Source organism: Danio rerio, chromosome 16 (assembly GCF_052040795.2).
Source record: "Danio rerio strain M-AB ecotype USA chromosome 16, GRCz13ab, whole genome shotgun sequence".
NCBI lineage: Eukaryota > Metazoa > Chordata > Actinopteri > Cypriniformes > Danionidae > Danio > Danio rerio.
The window spans coordinates 59,240,001-59,262,444 of record NC_141036.1 but is presented as its reverse complement, the minus strand read 5'-3'; the positions used below and the strand labels follow the sequence as shown (position 1 = coordinate 59,262,444).

The 22,444-nt window shown below is 37.9% G+C and overlaps 1 protein-coding gene across 2 annotated transcripts in view; it reads right to left on the bottom strand.

The window, feature by feature from the left end:
• The window catches only part of sacm1lb (SAC1 like phosphatidylinositide phosphatase b), a 30,775-nt gene that overhangs the window by 5,619 nt on the left and 2,712 nt on the right, over positions 1 to 22,444 (bottom strand). Inside the window, exons 2-18 of one of the 2 annotated variants that reach the window (NM_001080624.3) lie at positions 20,646 to 20,743; positions 18,543 to 18,617; positions 17,802 to 17,929; positions 16,692 to 16,841; positions 15,763 to 15,822; positions 13,755 to 13,788; positions 12,177 to 12,278; positions 12,020 to 12,105; positions 10,233 to 10,319; positions 8,960 to 9,028; positions 8,347 to 8,426; positions 6,965 to 7,063; positions 6,392 to 6,530; positions 5,779 to 5,848; positions 3,862 to 3,934; positions 3,300 to 3,393; positions 1,341 to 1,433 (exon numbers count right to left, since the gene is read on the bottom strand). In NM_001080624.3, the coding sequence (NP_001074093.2) occupies positions 1,341 to 1,433; positions 3,300 to 3,393; positions 3,862 to 3,934; positions 5,779 to 5,848; positions 6,392 to 6,530; positions 6,965 to 7,063; positions 8,347 to 8,426; positions 8,960 to 9,028; positions 10,233 to 10,319; positions 12,020 to 12,105; positions 12,177 to 12,278; positions 13,755 to 13,788; positions 15,763 to 15,822; positions 16,692 to 16,841; positions 17,802 to 17,929; positions 18,543 to 18,617; positions 20,646 to 20,743 (1,537 nt within the window). Of the gene's footprint in view, positions 1 to 1,340; positions 1,434 to 3,299; positions 3,394 to 3,861; positions 3,935 to 4,414; positions 4,750 to 5,738; positions 5,849 to 6,391; positions 6,531 to 6,964; positions 7,064 to 8,346; positions 8,427 to 8,959; positions 9,029 to 10,232; positions 10,320 to 12,019; positions 12,106 to 12,176; positions 12,279 to 13,754; positions 13,789 to 15,762; positions 15,823 to 16,691; positions 16,842 to 17,801; positions 17,930 to 18,542; positions 18,618 to 20,645; positions 20,744 to 22,444 lie in introns of those variants that run through there. The other variant, XM_087286285.2, reaches the window with a different exon arrangement.

Below are 22,444 nucleotides of genomic sequence, written 5' to 3'. Positions count from 1 at the left end.
GTTTAGCTCCAACTTGCCTCAACGCACCTGCCTGGGTGTTTCAAGTACACCAAGTAAGACCTTGATTAGCTTGTTCAGGTGTGTTTGATTAGGGTTGGAGCTAAAATCTGCAGGTAACCGGCCCTCCAGGAACAAGTTTGGTGATCCCTGGTTTTTACTTTAGGCGAGCTGTCAGTCACGTAGGCTACGTCACTGATCAACAGCTGTCTGTCAGTCAGAGAATCAAAGCTTGAATCAAGCTAAAGTCAAGCTCGTGCAACAGAGACAAGAACTGTGACACCACGGCTCCGCCCGCTCTGATCATATAGGTTTGGTTTTCAGCAGCGGTGTGGAAGAAGCCTCCACTCTTTCTGTAACAAGCTACAAGTCGTTTATCTAACTAACTTAATCTTACTTATCAACCAAAACAATGATTCACTAGCTTTTCTGAGTGGTATTACTGTAGTAGAATATAGGCTAGGCAGTGGCGCAGTAGGTAGTGCTGTCGCCTCACAGCAAGAATGTCGCTGGGTCGAACCTTGGCTCAGTTGGCATTTCTGTGTGGAGTTTGCATGTTCTCCCTGCATTAGCATGGGTATCCTCCGGGTGCTCCGGTTTCCCCCACAGTCCAGACACCCGGTACAGGTGAATTGGGTAGGCTAAATTGTCCGTCGTGTAAGTGTGAATGTGTGTGTGTGTGGATGTTTCCCAGAGATGGGTTGCGGCTGGAAGGGCATCTGCTGCGTAAAAACTTGCTGGATAAGTTGGCGGTTCATTCCGCTGTGGTGACCCCGGATTAATAAAGGGACTAAGCCGAGAAGAAAATGAATGAATGAATGAACATAGCCTAAGGTGGATATAGCGTTTTGCAAAAAAATAAAAACAAAGAATAGTGATGTTATGTTGTGCACATTCTGGCCAAATCTAACTCAAAATCCTATTTATATTAATCAATCTTTGTATATATTATTCCATATATTTATGATGTATTGTTTTTTTTAACCAATTTAAGATGTTTGACAATGTTATTGATCCTGGATTTGAAGAATATTGTGTTCCTGGCCTTCACTGAGCTCAAGTAATAGTTTAATGTATAAAAATTGCGAATGAACTTAACTGTTGATGTCTTAAATAATAACATCAAATAACCAACATTTCTCAAAATGGTTATATATCTCATTTTGCAACTTGCAATTTGATTAAAAATAATGGTTAGGAATGACCAACAAAACATGCACAGATAACACCAATTAGAAAAACAGGAAACTTTGATTTGGATAAAGTCATGAAGTAAACTGAAATTAAATTAGTCTAAAAGAGCACGCTGTGAAAACCCCTGTGTGTGTTTGTTTGTTTGTTACCGTGAGGAACTTCCAGTCTTTGGGCTCGTGCAGAGGAGTGTTCATATCGGCTTCTTCCACAGCATAATTCCCCAAGAACAGGTCAATAGAGTCCTGAAAACCAACAATCAAATCCATCAACACCACAGAAAATACTCCATTAAACAACACATCCTCTATTCCAACAGCTTTGCTCATGGGTTTACTAATTAATGGTTTAAAACGCTAAATTAAAATGAGCAATAATCCCCAAAATAATAAGAAGTAGGTCTGTTCTGATCTGGTGAAGATGTACATCACCCCCTTAAAGGAACAGTGCAGTAACTACACATCTGATCAAAATGAAGACCTAAAATGGGATCGGTCTCATGACAAAGTCTCTGGTTCAATTTGGTCTTTAATGAAATTACTCTTATTTTCAGTGCTTGCGTAGTTACAGCACTGAGCTAATGATATTGACCTTAAAATGGTTTTAAAATAAATGACTTTTAAATAAACTGTTTAAAATAAAGAACTGCTTTTATTCTAGCCGAAATAAAACAAATAAGACTTTCTCCAGAAGAACAAATATTAGAGGAAATACTGTGAAAAATTCCTGAATCTGTTAAATATTACTTATATATATAATAATATATATATTTTTTTTTCTTTTTTATATCTCTCAAGTGTAGGACAATGGACATGATGTTTAAAGAAGAAACTATGAAAAGATTAAAAGTCATTTTATATTGTTGTTTAGTTGAAAGCAGAAGTGTACACACACTGTATAAAAAGGCACATAACCATTTAAAAGACTCAGATGTTAATGTGACTAAACTTTTCCTCTTTTAGGTAAGTCAGGATTATCACATGTGTTTCTGTTCTGCTTAATAGCAGAATAATGAGAGAGAGATTTGTTTGAGAAATGGTTATAACTCAATATAACTTATAACACAATAAGATTATTCTGCCTCTGGAAAAGCTCAGATGATGATGTCAAGGTTTTGGAAGTTTCTGATTGGCTAATTGACAACATTTTAGTTAATGTGAGGCACAACTGTAGAATAGTGTTGAAGGAAAAGCTCAAACACACTGCTTCCTTGTGTGACAACATGGGAAAATCAACAAGCCAGAATCAACACAAAGCCAGATTACAATTAGCTAAATGACACTGGGAAAAGAGTAATGTTTGGAGACATGTCCTGTGCTCTGATGGAGCTAAGATTGAACTGATGGCCATAATGAGCAGTGTTACATTTGGAGGACAAAGGGGAAAGCGCACAAGCCTAAAAACACCATCCCAACTGTGCAGTATGGGGGCGGCAGCATCATGTTGTGGGGCTGTTTTGCTGCAGGAGGGACTGGTCCACTTCACATCATAGATGGCATCATGAAGAAAGAACATTATGGAGAAATACTGAAGCAGCATCTCAAGACATCAGCTAGGACATTACAACTTGACCACAAATGGCTCTTCCAAACAGACCATGACCCTAAGCACACTGCCAAATGAGTTAGGACAACAAATTGAATGTTTTGGAGTGGCCATCACAAAGCCCTGACCTCAATCCTATAGAAAATGTGCGGGCAGAGTTGAAAAAGTTTGTGCGAGCAAGACAGCCAACAAACCTGACTCAGTTACACCAATTCTGTCAGGAGGAATGGGCCAAAATTCCTGCAAACTATTGTGAGAAGCTTGTGGAAGGAAACCCAAAACATTTGACCAAAGTTATACAGTTTAAAAGCAAAGCTAAAAAATACCAAGAAAATGTGTGTAAACTTCTGACTGTCTAGAAATTAATAAAAATTCTCTCATTATTCTGGCATTTAGCTAATGTAAATCATTTTGGTAATCCTAACGGACCTAAAATAGTAAACGTTTAGTGATTTACCATCAGACATTTTTTTAAAAATGGTTATGTTGCTTTTTTAAGAGTGTGCGTAAACTTCTGCTTTCAGCTGTATTCATGAGCATCATCTTTTTTCTGAGCGTGCTGTGACCTGTCTGAAGCCGTCAGAGAAGTTGTTCTTGTAGTATCTGATCATGGAGTTCCAGCCGTCCATCAGTAAACCCCACTGCGTCCTCTTCCCTGTGCTGAACGCACACACACACACATACACCATCTTCAACACTAGATGTGGTTGATATAGACTTGCATATCATATTTTCTGGTATTTATTACGATAACAATATTATATAATTGATAAGTATTCATTGAGCAAAATAAAAGTCCTGTATCTTCACAGAAAACTATTTGTTTTTACATTTTTTAAAATGGCTTTATTTTATTATTTTATATTGTTTATTAATTTAAAATATTTATAACAGAGCATATAAATATTTTTAATGGTGTGGTTCAAGTGCGGAAAATAAACGATGCAGTAATACCATGGTAAAAACATAAGAACATTCAATATTAATAAGAAATTACTATCCATAAAATTCTGGCATTGACTTATAACTAATATAAAATAATGACTCCAGGCACTCTCTGAATAAATTCTGATTGCGAGATAGAAAATCGCTAAAATATCAACACAACGCAGAGCTGATGTAGTTTACCGTGTGAAGTCGGTCTTCAGGGCTCCTGTGCCGGCGTACTGTTTGGCACACGCGTTGGCATTATCTGCCCATGCTGGAGAGAAGAAACAATGGCAATTAAACACGGTTACGTCTCTCATACAGCAAGTTATTATTATTGTAGGGATATTTGTTTGTCGTAACATGTAATAGTTTTGTGTACAATAAAGAAAACTACAAATAACTGCAATTGGATTTATTGTCCAAAGCGAAAAGAAATGAAACAACCTAGGACTAGCTACTGCGAAGGCATTTCAGCCGCGACTTAGGGATGCAGAAAATTCTGAGCGAAGAGACTGACCAGGCTGATGCTCAATTAACATGTCTGACAGATAAGCAGGTGCCGGGCAATTTAAAGATTTAAAAACGAAGAGAAGCATTTTAATAGTGACTCGATAGTGCGCAGGCAGCCAGTGCAGAGCGTAAAACTGCTGTGATGTGGTCATGTTTCTTGATACCTGTTAAAAGCCTTGCAGCAGCATTTTGAACTAATTGTAACCGTATAATCATGTTCGTGTAAGCTGCATCTACTCACTTTTTTTTTTCTTTTTACAAACATTTAATGAAAGAGCTAGTAAACTATTACAGCTCAGATCAACGTTTTGTGTTTTATAGTTTTGCTTAGTTGCAAGTATTTGTATAATAATCAGAATAATGCACATCCAGCCGGTTGTTTACGCAGAATAACCTCTTCAGTCTTACACAACAGCTGTTGATAAACCTGTCAGGGTTTATTCTGCCAGAACAACCGGCCGGATCTACATTATCCATTATAACTAATGGACCCTTATTATAAAGCATGACCTGGTAAAATGTGTAGACTGTGTGTGAAAGACATCCTCTGCTCAGTGAAGGACAGTGAACATGATGCTTAAAGAGCACCTAGGTTACCCCTTTTTTCAGATTTAATATAAGTATTTTGCGTCTCTAGAATGTGTATATAAAGTTTCAGATCAAAATACCCATCAGATTTTTCATTATACCTTTTACAAGATGCTGTTTTATACTGATTTCCAGCAGGGGGTGGTTTTGTCGTACTGCGCCTTTAAGCCGAGTTCTGCCCGCCTACTGTTTCTACATGGCTCCTCCCTCAGCTGCGTCAGACAACAGACAGACTTAAAGGAAGAAGGTCTCACGTAGCGTTTGTGAGAAACTACAGTAAGAACTAACCTTTACTAATCAGTATTGTGAAGTTGCATTGATGAGTCACACACAATTGCACGCACACACACACACACACACACAGATACACACACAAACCGCAGATGACACACACACAGGCAGGCAGGCAGGCAGACAGACAGAGCGCGCTTAGCTTAGCTAAGGCTAACCTCAAGTACTGTGTGGATATCTGTTATGCTAATGTACAAAATAAACCTGATTTAACTTCCACAAACCGGGACTGAAGCATCTTCTTTTATAATTGTTCTGACACGCGGCTGTGCTGATGAAGTAAAGCTGAAGTAAAACGCTGTAATTAATTACACACATACTCTGTTTTAAAACACTTTAAACATGTGAAACTCACTCTTAATCACATTTGATGATGATTGCTGATCCTAGCGAACAGAACAGAGCTTTTATTCCCGGTTGCTTTGCGTATGTCTGTCTGGTCTTGTTGACATATACACGTGACTACCGGAACATGTCAATCAATTCGGTGGGCGGGGGGATCGCACACCTACGTAATGGTGCGATCTATTTGAAAACAGCTCCAATTGGTCGACCCTTTTTTTGTAGTTAAATTGAAAAAAAAGGACTGGGTGTGTTCATATCACCCCAGTATGACGGTCTATACACTATACCAACACACAGATCTGTCCAAACAGCTTGAAAAGTAGATTTTTTACCATAGGTGCCCTTTAAAGTAAAGCCTCTAAAAGACTCATTTTTTCTTACCATTTTTGTATATTTTTTCAAAATCTGCCTGTTCTTCAATTCTCTGGCCCACATGTAGCACTGCCATCCTCTATAAAACAAGCAAACAAAAACAGAACATGCATACTAGTCAGATTTTAAATCAAAGGAGGATAATAAAGAAGAATAATCAGGTCAAAGCTGAGCTTTATTGTCTACATGTGTGGACAAACAGCAGAACCACGAAGCTACATAAATAAACACAGTTATAAATATGAACACAACTCTGGAGGTAACAGATCATTTATACCTGTAAATGACTAACATATAGTAGATAGTGTGGTGACGTTAGTCGAATCGAGTTATAACATGTAAAACAGGATCATGAAAGGAACATTCAAAAAGTAACTCATGTAAACACCTTAATCTCATTATTGTCTTATTCAGATTAAGGTAAATAATTCCATTACTGATCTCCATGTAATAATCGTGGTGTTTTGTCCCTCACTCACTGATTTTATGTGTTTGCTTGTGCGTTTTTCATCCAATATTAATAAATTAGTCTCCTCCCACTTGACTGAACACCTTTGGGATTAACATATACTATAAACGTGTCCAGGATAAAGGGTTTGTGTAAAGGAGAATAATACCACACCTCCAGCTGAGACTGCAGCGAGCGGCGCGCCAGCAGACTCTGGATGACGTTGGTTCGGTCCAGACAGTCCATACAGTTACTCCTGAACGTCCCGTCCTGCTGCATCTGAACAGAACCGTCCGAATCCACCAGGAAGTAGCTGATAAAACAAATACAAAGATAAAACAATCACAGCTCTATGTGTGGTTATCAAAAAAGGGAGACCCATTATGATGTAAAGATGTAAAATAAGTCTCTGATGTCTGATGTGTATGTTTCAGCTCAAAATAAGCACAGATCATCACAAACTCTCTGAATTAGACCCTTTAGGCTTCAATCCTAATTGTGGCGTTTTGGTGACTGTTGCTTTAAATTAAAAAAAAATTGTTTTGTTTTGCTTCTATGTGTGTGTCCCATATACATAATACACATAACCCACACATATTATGTTAAAACTTCAATTTTGAATGCAATTACTGTGATTAATGTCTGCCCAGCACTACTTAAAATCTTAATATACGATATATATTAAATAAAATGAACATATTGAAGTGTCGTTATTACCGTCAGTATCAGCATACAAGCGTCACGTACCCAAACTCATCCTGCAGTTCAGCCACTGTATCGACCAGGATCTGGAGGCGATGCCAGCGCATACGACTGCACTCCTTGTGGAAGTCAAACGCGATGTACCTGCAGAAAAACACAAGATACCGCACACTTTTAAACAGTTCACGATTTTAAAAACACTCAAATTTCTCCTGTCAAAACATGTAAACATTGACATTTTTTTCACTATAAATTCTGGCAGATTTTGTGTTTGAGCACAAAATAAAATAAAATAAAATAAAATAAATCTATAATGTGCAGTTTATTTATTATTCATTTATCTTTTTTCTATCTCTCTTCGTTAACCTTGAAATGACTATAAACACTATTATTGCATTATTTGGTAGTATCCTTAGCAGTGAAGTACACAGTTGAAGACAAAATCATTAGCCCAGCTATTAAAGTGTTTTTTTAAGCGATGTTTAAAAGAGCAAAGACATTTTTACATCATTTCGTTTCATATTTTTAGTCTGGAGAAAGTACATAGATATATTTGGTATTTTTTATACAAATAATTACCCAAACACACATTAACTATATTCAACAAGCTACTGGAAATATTCCTCAGAGATTTTGCTCCATATTGTCATGATAGCATCACACAGTTGCTGCAGATTTGTCGGCTGCACATCCATGATGCCAATCTCCCGTTCCACCACATCCCAAAGCTGCTCTATTGGATTGAGCTCTGGTGACTGTGGAGGCCATTTGAGTACAGTGAACTCATCGTCATGTTCAAGAAACCAGTCTGAGATGATTGAGCTTTATGACATGCTGCGTTATCCTGCTGGAAGTAGCCATCAGAAGATGGAGACACTGTGCTCATAAAGGGATGGACATGGTCAGCAGCAATACTCAGGTAGGCTGTGGCGTTAACACCATGCTCAATTGGTACTAATGGACCCAAAGTATGCCAGGAAAATCTCCCCCACACCATTACACCACCACCACCAGCCTGAACCGCTGATACAAGGCAGGATGATCCATGCTTTCATGTTGTTGAGGCCAAATTCTGAGCCGAGCATCCGAATGTGTCAGCAGAAATGGAGACTCATCAGAGCAGCAACGTTTCTCCAATCTTCTATTGTCCAGTTTTGGTGAGCCTGTGTGAATTGTAGCCTCAGTTTCCTGTTCTTAGCTGACAGGAGCGGCACCCGGTGTGCTCTTCTGCTGCTGTAGCCCATCCGCCTCAAGGTTGGACGTGTTGTGTGTTCAGAGATGCTCTTCTGCAGAGCTCGGTTGTAACGAGTGCTTATTTGAGTTACTGTTGCCTTTCTATCAGCTGGAACCAGTCTGGCCATTCTCCTCTGACTTTAACAAGGCATTTGCACCCACAGAACTGCCGCTCACTGGATATTTCTACTCACTTGATCATGCCGTTTCCCAGACTGCCCACCATCTTTGCAAAGGCCTGCTCCAGCGGCTTCTCCGAGCCCTTCTGATTCACCTGGAGAATTAAAAGACATATACATTTATCCAGTGCAATAAGTAAGCAATAACTGACAAAGGGTTGTTAAATTGTTATTAGTAAATAATGCAAACCCAAAATGGTGATTTGGTGAAGCGGAGTGACCGTCACATCTTACATGTGCATTATTTTCTAATAATCCTCCATCCCTGAGTGCATCATTATGTTTAACCTACAGCTTGCACAGCTAAAAACACACGTCAGATGTTGTATGTTGAGAGTTTATTAGTCAGATGTTCGTCCTCCTCAAACTGCTCCTGTGTGTAGCACTAGTTTCTCACACATCTCCTCCTCCTGTTGTGTTTTGATGTGATTTTTGACTGTTGTGAAATAACTCTGATCATTCAGTGGAGTGATATGGAGCTATAATGCACTTAAACCCTGCCGGAACTACTTTAGCTGTGCCTTTATCTGACAATAACCACACACCTGAGAATGTTCATCAGCCAATCAGAATCTAGCATTCAACAGCCATGTTGTATAATTAAAGATTTTTCTGAATGTCAACGCACCAGATTGAGAATCACTTGTTTGCCGTATGTGATGATCTGAGAGTCGAAGTGTCTCTGGAAACCATCCAGCTGTAAATAAACGTCGAAATATAATGATTTATAAACATACACACTGCACACTGCCTGGCTTAAGTCTTGTGGTGGATTCTAGTTGTAAGAGCAGCAGATAATAACTTGACTTTTAGTTGATCATTTGGAAAAGTGTCAGAAGGTGAATTTCTCTGATCATCATCTGTTGATCTGCATCCCAATCATCAGCAATACTGCAGAAGACCTACTGGATCAAGCATGGAACAAAGATTTCCCCAAAAATCAGTCAAGTTTGGTGAAGGAGACATCATGGTTTGGGGTTCATTCAGTATGGGGGCGTGCGAGAGATCTGCAGAGTGGATGATCAACATCAACAGCCTGAGGTATCAAGACATCTGTGCTGCCCATTACATTACAAACCACAGGAGAGGGACAATTCTCCAGCAGGATAGCGCTCCTTCTCATACTTCAGCCTCCACATCAAAGATTCTGAAGGTCAAGCTGCTCCAGGATTGGCCAGCCCAGTCACAAGACATGAACATTATTGAGCATGTCTGGGGTAAGATGAAGGAGGAGGTGTTGAAGATGAACACAAAGACTCTTGATGAACTCTGGGAGTCCTGCAGGAACGCTTTCTTCTTCATTCCAGATGACTTTATTAATCAGTGATGTGAGTCATGTCAGAGATGTATGGATGCAGTCCTCCAAGCTCATGATGGAGTCAGACACAATATTCATTCTGTCTCCACTGCAGCAGGACTTTATATTCTATACTGGACATTATTTCTGTTCAGTGATGAGACTTTAGTCTAAGCAGAGTCAGACATTACTGTCCTAATGAAATAATTAATAATCAAGACATGATCAGATTTAATTGTGCTCAAATAAGCAAAATCTAGAGGCCTTTACCTTTCATATGATCAACTAGAAGTCAACTTATTATTTGTTGTTCCTAAAACTTGAATAGGAGACAAGACTTTTGTCAGGTAGTGTATTTTTTATTTTAAATTATATATATATATATATATATATATATATATATATATGTATATATATATATATATATATATATATATATATATATATATATATATATAATTTTAAAATGACACACATAATAATATATTATATTTATTATATAGTGCCTTTAAAACATCCATCAAGAACACTATAAAACAGCACAATTCATCGCTGAATATAAAAAAAAAACACAGATCTGGACAGGGGGAGAAGTGAATCTCACATGATTGATGCTTTTGCTGATCTGCGGTTTTGGTTTGTATTTGAGGTTTGGTCTCTGAGACCAGTAGAACGGGATGGAGCCTCGAGTCTGAGGAATAAAAACACAGATTTACTGCATTATTCATAACTGTAGGACACCTCAAACTGTAAAGCATTTTGCTGCAGAGCTTTTTTTAGTCAACTAGTACCTGTAATGCAAAAATCCCTTATATAAGGGGTTTAAGCACTGGTGTGTGCTAGCAGTGTGTGAAAATTATCAGCCTCTAAAGGCAAAAACACTAGTATTCAGCAATTTAAAGGTTTAACTAGAGTTTGTTTATATAATATTAATGTATAATATTTTTTTTTCTTCTGGAAAAAGTCTTAATACTTTAATAAAAGCAGTTTTGTATACGTTTTTGTACAATTTTACTTAGCCAAATCCAAGCCAATCCACTGTTGTCCAGCAGCTTGTCTAATCACACTAGTGAAGCCTTTAAATGCCACTAAGCTGAATACTAGTGTCTTGCAGAATATCTAGTCTAATATTATTTACTGTCATCATGGCAAAAATAAAATAAATCAGTTATTAAAAATGAGTTAATTAAACTATCGGGTTCAGAAATGTGTTGAATAAGGCCCCGTTTACACTAGTGTGTTTTAGTTTTAAAACGGCGTTTTAGAATGAAAACGATCCGCGTCCACACTCGCGTTTTACTCAGCGTTTCTGAACTGCTCTCCGTCCACACCAAAACGCTGAAAACACACATCACGTGACCACACACACACACTCTCAGGCAAGCGCTGCAGCTCATCTACCCAGATGAGAGCTGTGCTAGTCGGACTTCTCATCAAGCATCTCCCGCTGGATCTAATCTCACTATATTTATTAAACAGGATATTTCATTCATCTTGTTGTCTTTATCTAACGACATATTCCCTGACTTTGGTCATTGGAATCTATTACTTGTTCTCAGGTAACGTGTTTTGGCTGAGCGCAAAGATAAGTTAATGATTAATGTAACCACGTAGCCTATTCTGTATATTGACTGATCGCTTGCCTTTATTTCCTATAATGTATAAACTTATTGTATGTTACACTTTTATAATGGCCATTATCGATTATTAAAACTGATATTCAGCAAAAGAGAGGCTGTGTTTCGTATTTTCACTGAAATTGAAAGGAGGCAGTGTTGTTATAGGCTCCGTTTTGTTGTAAATATCCACACAGTGAAGATGACGCTCATATATGCAGCACGACGCCTCAACATTTCTGCTGTCTGTTTAGTTGTTAATATTAAAATGAAGATAGGGAGTTCCTTATATCATGTTTACATTTTATTGTTGAGAAAGTGAAACAACGTAGCCAAGGTGAAGTGAGTGAAGTTATAAAGTACACTGTTCCCTTTGAAGATTTACCCGTGTCCTCGGTATAGTCTGTTTTCCATATCAAACTGAGAAAAAGAGACTGCAGCCTTGATCAAACTTACGAAGTCTGAACTTGCACGGAGATGATGCAGGACTGAACTGTGTGTTAGGCTACTTAATATTGAGGAAAAGCCCCAATCAGAGAGGCGAATGTCTGCAGCCCCGCCTCCGTTTTCAGATGTCTCCGTTTTCCATCATCCACACTGAGACGGAGCAGCAGCGTTTCAGAATGAAAAGGGCCTCTCCAGCGTTTTCGGCGCTCGAGAACTCCGGCGTAGTGTGGACGGTTGGCGTAACCGTAGCAAAACTTATGCGTTTTCTAAGTAAAACACATTAGTGTAAACGGGGCCTAAATCTCCCCAGCACTGATCAGAGGTTTACCTGAATGAATGAAGCTTTTGCTCCATTATACTGGATAATCTGTTCGGTCTCCACAAAGTTGGCCGCGTGACCCTCTGAGTCGATACCTGGAGGAAACCAGAGCGTTTAATAGTGGATCAATAAATCTGATGAGCATCTGCAGATGTACTGGATTTACCTCTGACGTAATAGCGGACACCAGCACGGAAACAGCTCCTGCGGGAAATCAGGTTCCAGTCGAAGATTTTACCGTTGATGCAGCAGGACCTCATAGCGATGACTGAGAGCGCAGATCAAGGAGCAAAACCTCAATATATGAAGATCGAGCATTACATATGATCTAATTTTGAATTATTCATTCATTTTCCTTCAGCCTACTCCCTTTATTAATCAGGGGTCAGATTTTCCAGCATACGTTTTACACAGTGGATGCCCTTCTAGCTGCAACCCAGTACTGGGAAACACCCATACAAACTCACTCTCACACACACACACATACACTACGCCCAATTTAGTTCATCAATTCCCCTAGAGCGCATGTGTTTGGACTGTAGGGGAAACTGGAGCACCCGGAGGAAACCCACGCCAACATTGAGAGAACATGCAAACTCCACACAGAAACACCAAGTGACCCAGCCGGGACTCCACCAGTGACCTTCTTGCTGTGAGGTCACTGAGCTACCGTGTTGCCCTATTTTTAAATAGTTTTACACTTTTATTCTTAATTATTTCACATTTTTATTTTGTTTCACACTTTTATTACTTCACATTTGTATTTTTTTTTTATTTAAATAGTTTTTTATTTATCATTTTCATTTTAATTGAAACTTTTACAATTTTATTTTATAGTGCCAAATCAACAGCATTGACTTGATCATGGCAACATTGGTAATAAATATCCAATACATCATTTACAAACATGACAGTTTCTTAACAAAAGAAGCATTATACAAAAAAAGAGGACAAAAAACCAAAACAAAACTGATAAAATGTCATGATAAATAACAATTAAAAAAAATCCTCCAGAAGACAAGTCTTTAACAATTTCCCTTAAATTTCTTTCAGAATAAAACATTTTCTAATACCATTTAAAAATATAAACTCCATTATTTTATTGATTATATTATGCTACATATATATATATATATAGTCACTTGGTAATTATCACTAAATGCCCAGACAGTGGCAAACAGCTTTAGTTTAAGATTTTTTATACATTTAAGTTAAGATGTACAATAAATTTTAGTAAAGGGAATACTGCTATAAAAACACCTAAGTTGTCAGTTAAAGTGTTATTGCACTTTTAATCATATTCCAGAAATTTTAAAATCATAGTTACATTTTGCAAGTAAGAATGTAATTAATAGTTAATTATTGCATTATTAATTAATAATGCATTATTAATTGATAATTGATTAATTTTGCAGATAATATTTATTTAATGGAATTAAATTACAAAATTAAAATTAATAATTTGAAAAATTACGATCAGAACAATATACTTAATGTATGAACAAAACTGACTTCCCTTTTTTTTAAGTAATATTATTTATTTACCTTTAAATAATACTTGTTACTGTTTGACCTTGTTACTGAGTGTTACTAATTTTTTTATGATTCTGTATTGTATATTAAAACCAATAAACAAATATTTTATATTTTTTAATTAATGATAATAATAAAATGTAATCATTGCACAGCACTAATTATATTATATTAATGTATGCACACATTGCAGTCAGAATGTAAAGGATACAGCCGTGAATAACAGGAAAGACGAATCTGTGGAGCTGAAAGAGAAAAACACATGAAAAAAGCATGAATAACACACAAACCCATTTCATACGGTAAAATCATTCACCTTTCTGTGAAAGTATACAGTTGAAGTCAGAATTATTTGCCCCTCTTTGATTTTTTTTCTTTTTTAAATATTTCCCAAATGATGTTTAACAAAGCAAGGGAATTTTCACAGTATGTCTGATAATATTTTGTTCTTCTAGAGAAAGTCTTATTTGTTTTATTTCAGCTAGAATAAAAGCAGTTTTTAATTTTTTTAAACCATTTTTAGGTCAATATTATTAGCCCCTTTAAGCTATATTTTTTAGTCTCCAGAACAAACTATCGTTATACAATAACTTGCCTAATTACCCTAACCTGCCTAGTTACCCTAATTACCCTAGTGAAGCCTTTAAATGTCACTTTAAGCTGTATAGAAGTGTCTTGAAGAATATCTAGTCTAATATTATTTACTGTCATCATGACAAAGAGAAAATAAATCAGTTATTAGAGATGAGTTATTAAAACTATTATGATTAGAAATGTGTTGAAAAAATCTCTGCGTTAAACAGAAATTGGGGGAAAAAATAAACAGGGGGCGAATAATTCTGACTTCATCTGTATATAAAGTTCTACTGAATAGAAATTTTTCATAGTTTTAATAACTAATTTCTTTAGTCTTATCCATGATGTCAAGTATTTGGACAACAGTGGTTTGCTCCGTAGGCTATAGAAAAAAAATATTTCTTAAGAGAGCTAATAATATTGACCTTAGCAGTTTTTAATATATATATATATATATATATATATATATATATATATATATATATATATATATATATATATATATATATATATATATATATATATATATATATATATATATTACGGAACCCCGGAAGGGACGTAGTGGAAGAGAAAAAAATTGGCTGGGTGAAAAAAAAAAAAAGGGTGAAAGAAAAAAATGGGTGGGAGGAAAATATATATTTTAAAGTTTTTGCGTTCTCTCGCAAAGATGTTTTACGTTCCCTCGCAAAACTGTTTCTCCACAAACACTTCCTGTTCACTTCACTCAAGTAAACCCTCCCGTTTTTGCTGAAATGCTCCCATATTTTACCATTCTATCCCACTTTCTTTACATTTAATCTGTGCATCGATCGTCACCTTTCACTTTGCAACCTCTGAACCAGCGAATGCATGCGCTGACTGACAGACGCGCTCCGTACAATAAACCGATCCCAGATCAGCGTTATTCTAGCCAAAAATATATATTTTTATTCTGGCGAAAAATATGATATGAAACATTTCAGAGTGCATAAATTACCCGATTACTTGGCGCGTACAGATGCTGATCTGGGATCAGTTTATTGTATGGAGCGCGTCTGTCAGTCAGCGCTTATACATGCATTCGCTGGTTCAAAGGTAGCATATGAAAGGCGACGATCGACGCACAGTAATGTAAAGAAAGTGGGATAGAATGGTATAATATGGGAGAATTTCGGCAAAAACGGGAGGGTTAACGTGAGTGAAGCGAGGGAACGCAAAACTTTGCGAGAACGCAAAAACTTAGAAATATATATTTTCCTCCCACCCATTTTTTTCTTTCACCCATTATTTTTTTTCACCCAGCCAATTTTTTTCTCCTCCACTACGTCCCTTCCGGGATTCCGTAATATATATATATATATATATATATATATATATATATATATATATATATATATATATATACACATATATTTTTATTCTAGCCAAAAATATATATTTTTATTCTGGCGAAAAATATGATATGAAATTAAAATTATCCATGCTCTGTGAAACATCACTTAAATTAAACTAAAATAAATTAACATTTCAAAGGAATGTTAAAGCAAATAGTGTAGTCTTCAACTGCATATTAAGGCGCAGAAACACCTGTCCTAGAAATGAGTGTGAGAACAGCAGCTGAATGTAAAGTTTGTTGATGTGAATGTGTGAGTGTGTTTTACCTCCGGCTGTGCCATGAACTCTCGGAGCAGGTGACCGTTCCACACAAACCTCTGATCCGCCTGCAGAAACAGCAGAAAATCATTCAACAAACCTCAAAAATACAAAAATACAGCACATTACTGAACATTTCTGTGTAAGGTTCCATGAGTAATTACATGCAAAACCTGTCCCAGAGTGAATTATAATGAAGGGGAGGGGCTTATGATGAAGAGAGGAGCTGCTGATGAAAGGGAGATGATAAAGGGGAGGGGCTTATTGGGAGGGGAGAAGCTACTGGTACAGAGTAGAGGATGACAATGTAGGGCAGGGGCTTATAATGAAAAGAGGAGCTGCTGATGAAAGAGAGTAGATGCTAAAGGGGAGGGGCTTATTGGGACGGGAGGGGCTACTGGAAAAGGGGAGAAGATGATAATGAAGGGGAGGGGCTTATGGTTAAGAGAGGAGCTGCTGATGAATAGGAGGAGATAATAATGAAGGGGAAGGAATTGTGTGGAAGGGGAGGAGCTACTAGTGAAGGGGAAAATATGATAATGAAGGGGAGGGGCTTATGATGAAGAGAGGAGCTGCTAATGAGGGGGAGGAGATGATAACAAAGGGAAGGGGCTTATGGTGAAGTAGTGGAGCTAATGAGGAAGGGGGTGATATGATAATGAAGGGGAGGGGCTTATGATGAAGGTGAGGAGCTATCAGCCTCTAAGGTTGGATTGTTTTTTTTATTTTTGATTGTGAAAACAAAAATCCTCTTCATAAGTCCTTATCCCACCTCTCAATGGTGAATGCGGTTGTACTCATGACAGCCACTATTAGTAGATCTTTTAATTAGATCTTTCTTTTAATTTATTATTCCCCAATTTGTTAAATAGCAAACTTTGACTGGGAAAATAGTTTGAATTTCCGTTTAGCAAAAGAAATGTCAACGAGTCCTCACCCGCTCCAGTAAGGTCATCTCCTGAAACTCTGGGCTGGTGTTGGACAGCCGCTGTAATGTGTGCGTCAGGTCGTAATCTGTGGCGAAGTAGAAACCGTCAGTGTTCAGCACACTGTTCAGCATGGACAGGAACACTTTGTTGTCTTGCATCTGGAAGATACAAATAAACATGATCAGATCAATACGACAACATTTCTTAAAGAGACGACATAACATAACATATGAATGTGTCTGAACGTAGAAGAAGCCTACTTCAGCAATGCACTGCGTTTGTTGTGCTCTAAAACACAACATTTGAATGTTTGTAATAAAAAAAGAAAAAAAAAGTCTATTGTACAGTGCACTGATTTTATGAAGTTTTAAAATAAAATTTATTAACATTTTAAAGTAGAAAAAAAACAATGTGGGTGTCTTAAGGAGCAAAAATACAGCATATGGGCTCTTATATGCAGTTGTGTCATCACTCATATAGCAAGTCATATCTCTCCAGCCCTGCGTTTGGGATGCTTTTCATGAACCCTATGACAAACTAATTAAATAGCCCTGATTTCAATTATTTGCCTTAGCGATGATAGTAAATAAAAATAAAGTGGTTAAATAAAAACAAATCCTAACATACCTAAATGTACTCTTAAAAAATATTCAATAATTATTGATATCGAATGATATAAAACAAGATTTCATGATTTTTTTTTTTTGCAATGTCGCCCAGCCCTAATTCAACAAACTAAAGCCAACAAAAAAGGCTTAATCTCAGAAATCCTGTCAATATATTCCACTTAAGAACAAGAAACGTTCTGTGTTTTATTTAAACATGAACATTTCTGGTTTTTGTTGCTCGAGTAAAATATGACCTGCATGATATTTCTTAAATGTGCAAAAAAAAAGAAAGAAACTGCTTTCAGATTTTCAGCAAAATAAAAATATCCGAGCTGAAAATAGTTGTGGTTGGAGCGCTCAGTGGTTTGGGGGTGTTGAACTGGAAATGCTTGAAATTGCCAAAAATGTCTATATCACGAGCTTCTGCAGTGTGTTTTCCTCATGTGGATGAAGATCTGTTCAAGCGCAGTGCTCAAATAAAACGCTGTATTAGTGTAAACACCCACATACCTGATTGTCTGTCAGATGCAGAACCGTCTTCTTGTATGAAATGATGTCAAAGTCGGACGCTTTCCAGACGGCATGACCCAACAGATCACCCACTTTCTTCTTCTTGGTGATGACGATGAGGTAAACGCCTGAACACACAATAATCAACACTCACTCATTCACAGACCATCTTCTAGTTTAATTCTGTATTTTAAAACGACAGAAATCACTTTTAAATACAGTTGTGTGTCAGCAGTGTGTGAATATATCCAGCTTCTAAGGGTAAACATGAATTAATTGTATTGTTTAGGATCAGAATGAAACACTTTGATTGACATTCTTCCTTTGTACGTGTCATCAGGGGGAAAGCCCCGCCCACTAGTGGCCATCTCTCCCTTATTAGCATAGGAAGTTAGTCTTGTTTTTGAATCTGCCACTATGCTGACACACAGGCACCTGTAGCTCCGCCCTCTTCTGAAAACACCACAATCTAATTTGAATTTAAAGCGTTTAGCTCCAACTTTAATCAAACACACCTGCTTATGGACTTCGAGTGATCTTAAAGACACTGATTAGCTTGTTCAGGTGAGTTTGATTGGTGTTGGAGCTGAACTATGCAGGACACCGGCCCTCCAGGACCGAGTTTGCCCACCCCTGCTTTAAAGACAGCAGAGAAGTATTTCACATCTTGTAAAAAGTGGCATAATAGGTCTCCTTTAATGTAGTAATAAATGTATGCAGAGTCTCTGAGAGAGATGGTACCTGCCACCAGCCGGATGGTTCCCATGATGCCACATATTGGTCGCGTCACTGCCGAAGGAGGAACGTCCTTCCTCACTGAAACACAACAGAGGACACGACTGTTATTGGAGGGGTAAGAGATTATATATAAATAAGATAAGAGAAAATAAGATGATAAGAGAATATAAAATAAGACAATAAGTAATAAGATTAACATATATTAAAATACTGTATTTCATGGTCACTGTTCGACATCAGTCATTATTTTATTAAATAAAATGAAAATAAATTTGACTTAATTATTCATTCGTTCATCATTCATTCATTTTCTTGTCAACTTAAGGCTGATTTATACTTCTGCGTCAAACGCCGGCGTATGCTACGGCGCTGACGCATAGCCGTCGCTGACGTGCACCTCTCAAAAATTGACCTCTCGCAACGACGCGTAGCGCAAGCTCTGTGATTGGTTGGCTTGGTAGTGCTGACGAGTCTGGCCGGGACCGAGAGCCGCGCGAATGGCGCGAACCCAATGTAGCGATTGTTTACAAGTGTGGAGTCCCGTGAAGGAGCTCCGGATGGAAAGTTTTGTTTTGTGTTTACCTCATAGTTAAAGTTGTTGCACGTCCGCCGGTTCCTGCCTCAAAATGAGCGAGTTTGAGCCACTTGTACATCCAGGAAGTGTTCAGGAAAACAAAACAGCAGAGAAGAAACTCGACACAGAGGAACATTTACACCTCACTGCCAACTAGCGTTTCGGAAGTGTTAATGCAGACCAACAGAGACAGTGCGCAGAAGTATAAATGCACAGCTACGTGCGTTGCATGCACCGTGGGTTACGCCGGTCACTTGATACAGAAGTAAAAACCAGGCTTTAATCCCTTTATAAATCCGGGGTCGCCACAGTGGAATGAACCGCCAACTTATCCAGCACATTTTTACGCAGCGGATGCCCTTCCAGCCGCACATTCACACACACACTCATACACTATGAACAATTTAGCCTACCCAGTTCACCTGTACCGCATGTCTTTGGACTGTGGGGGAAACTGGAGCACCCGGAGCAAACCCTTGCGAATGCAGGGAGAACATGCAAACTCTACACAGAAACGCCAACTGAGCCGAGGATCGAACCAGTGACCCAGCAACCTTCTTGCTGTGAGGCGAAAGCACTACCTACTGCGCCACTGCGTCGCTGACTTAGTTATTATATGCAAAAATAATAGTTATTTTAATAATATAGTTTCACAATTTTGAATAAAAGTGTGCCTGCGTGCCTTGGTGTATAAACTAGTGCACAGGTGGCATAATTTTAGTTGCAGCAGGTTCGTTCCGTGCAACAGAAACCTGGCGTTGAGAAGCCTTTAATCTTAAGTATCCAAATGTTTTCGGCTGCCTGCACCACTTACTCAATGTCAGGTGACTCACGCTCTGCGTAGCCTTCAACTGCCAATCACTTTATACCTATAGGAATGCGCTGTGTGAATGCAGAAGGAAGATTGCTGGGAAGAGCGCGTTCACGTCTAGAACACACTGACATGAGACGTCTACTCCAGCCAATCAGAACACTCAGACGCATTCACATCCATGCGGTTTATGAAAATAAAAGCCTTTGAATATTTTCCAGACACATTTAGCTGCTAGATGTTAGTCTGATCACATTTCTGTCGCTTCTTAATGCCAACTGTGTTTAACTTAAAGCTCTGCTTCCTTCAGTCGCTTGACACATCGCGTGTGCACATGAAGCAGCAGGAGAGCGCCAGCACACACACATATTATGTACATGTTTCTCCATGTGTTTTCATCAAAGTTGTTGACAATACTGATCCACCCACAGAGTTACTATTGTAGTCTAATGTTTACAAACACAAGCTCAATCGATTAGAGCTCATTTCTGATGAATGAATTCAGAATTTGCCGGTATTTTGGAATAAATGTGTGAACAGACTTTTCTGGAAAAATCCCGTAACGCCCTTGCCGCAGGGAACATCGCTTTCTTGAATTCACTGGTAAAGTCGTCCAGGAAATTTTCCGTATATTTACCGGTATCACTGTGCGAAATAGGCTTATGAGTGTGAGACTGAATGTGTGTGTGTGTGTGTGTGTGTGTATGTGTGTGTGTAGTACCAGTGAGGGTCATTTCAGTGGACACACGGTCGATGGCGAGAACATCTCCAACTCCATCATCACAGGCCTCGATGTAAAACTTCTCTGCTGTCGTGTGTCTGAAACAACAGCAAACTCCAGATTATCACACACACACAAACACACTGCAGAGAAATACAGCTTAAAAACACAAACAGGTCTGAACACCAGTAACTGTAACATGCCTCTGCAAAAACCTGCACTAGAATGAATAATTATAAACTGCAAATTAGAGATGCACAATATACGGTTTCAGCATCGATATCACAATGTGCAGTAATCCCATACAGTTGAGCTCAGAATTATTAGCCCCCCTTTTATTCATTTATTTATTTATTTATTTATTTTATATTTCCCAAATGATGTTTAACAGAGCAAGGAAATGTTCACAGTATGTCTGATAATATTTTTTCTTCTAGAGAAAGTCTTATTTGTTATATTTCGGCTAGAATAAAAGCAGTTTTTAATTTTTTAAAAGCCATTTTAAGGACAATATTATTAGCTCCTTTAAGCTATTTTTTTCAACTGTCTGCAGAACAAACCATCGTTATACAGTAACTTGCCTAATTACCTTAACCTGCCTAGTTCACATAATTAACCTAGTGAAGCCTTTAAATGTCACCGAAAACAATACTGTTTATTTCATTTGTATTTTATATTATCCTTTCATTCATTCATTCATTAATTTTTCTTTTCGGCTTAGTCCCTTTACTAATCTGGGGTAGCAACAGCGGAATGAACCGCCAACTTATCCAGCATATGTTTTATACAGTGGATGCCCTTCTAGCTGCAACCCAGTACTGGGAAACACCCACACACACTCACATTCTCACACACACTCATACACTATAGCCAATTTAGTTAATCAATTCCTCTGTTTCCACCGGAGCACCCGGAGGAAACAACTGCCAACACAGAGAGAACATGCAAACTCCACACAGAAATGGACCATCGTGCCACAGAGACAGCCTATTATTATTATACAATCCATAAAAATTAAATAAATTATACAATTTTTCTTAAATTACTACTTACCACTTTTAAATTTATTTATATATATTTTTTTATTCATTCTTTTTCTTGTCGGCTTAGTCCCTTTATTGATCTGGGGTCACCACAGCGGAATGAACCACCAACTTATCCAGCATATGTTCTATGCAGGGGATGCCCTTTCAGCCACAACATGACACTGGGAAACACCCATACACTCTTGCATTCACAAACACACACACACTACTGTGGAAATATACATTTATATAATCTAATTTCAAATTAACAATAATCTACGTATAACTAAAAAGTTATATTCTCTGGTTTTTAATTATATAATTTCATTAACATCCCAGCTAGGAAGGACATTAACCTTTTGTCTTTCTGATTACAGGCTAAGCCAATGTAATGCAAATTGTCAGTTTCACAGCATGGGGTGTCTATTGTTTTCTCTTTTCGATCAAATGGTCAGGCGGTTTCTGTCTCCAGAACAAGATGAGATTAGGCCTGAAAAAGCAGTTTACCCTGCCGACCACAACTCTTAATTTGCATACTTTGTTTAGCTATATCCCCTCCTCCTAAGAACACAATATAGACTAAATCATAGACTTGTGTGAGACTTGTGAGAGACTTGTGAAAGAACTTGCAGACTGCAGACCTCTAGTAGGCTCTTGCAGACACGGACATCTTAAAGACGCTGTATGACTGCACATTAACCAACACGTCTCAATAAAGGAATTCTGCTTGTTTCGAGTCTCCTGGACTGGCTTCTCTCTCTTCTTTTCACTCAT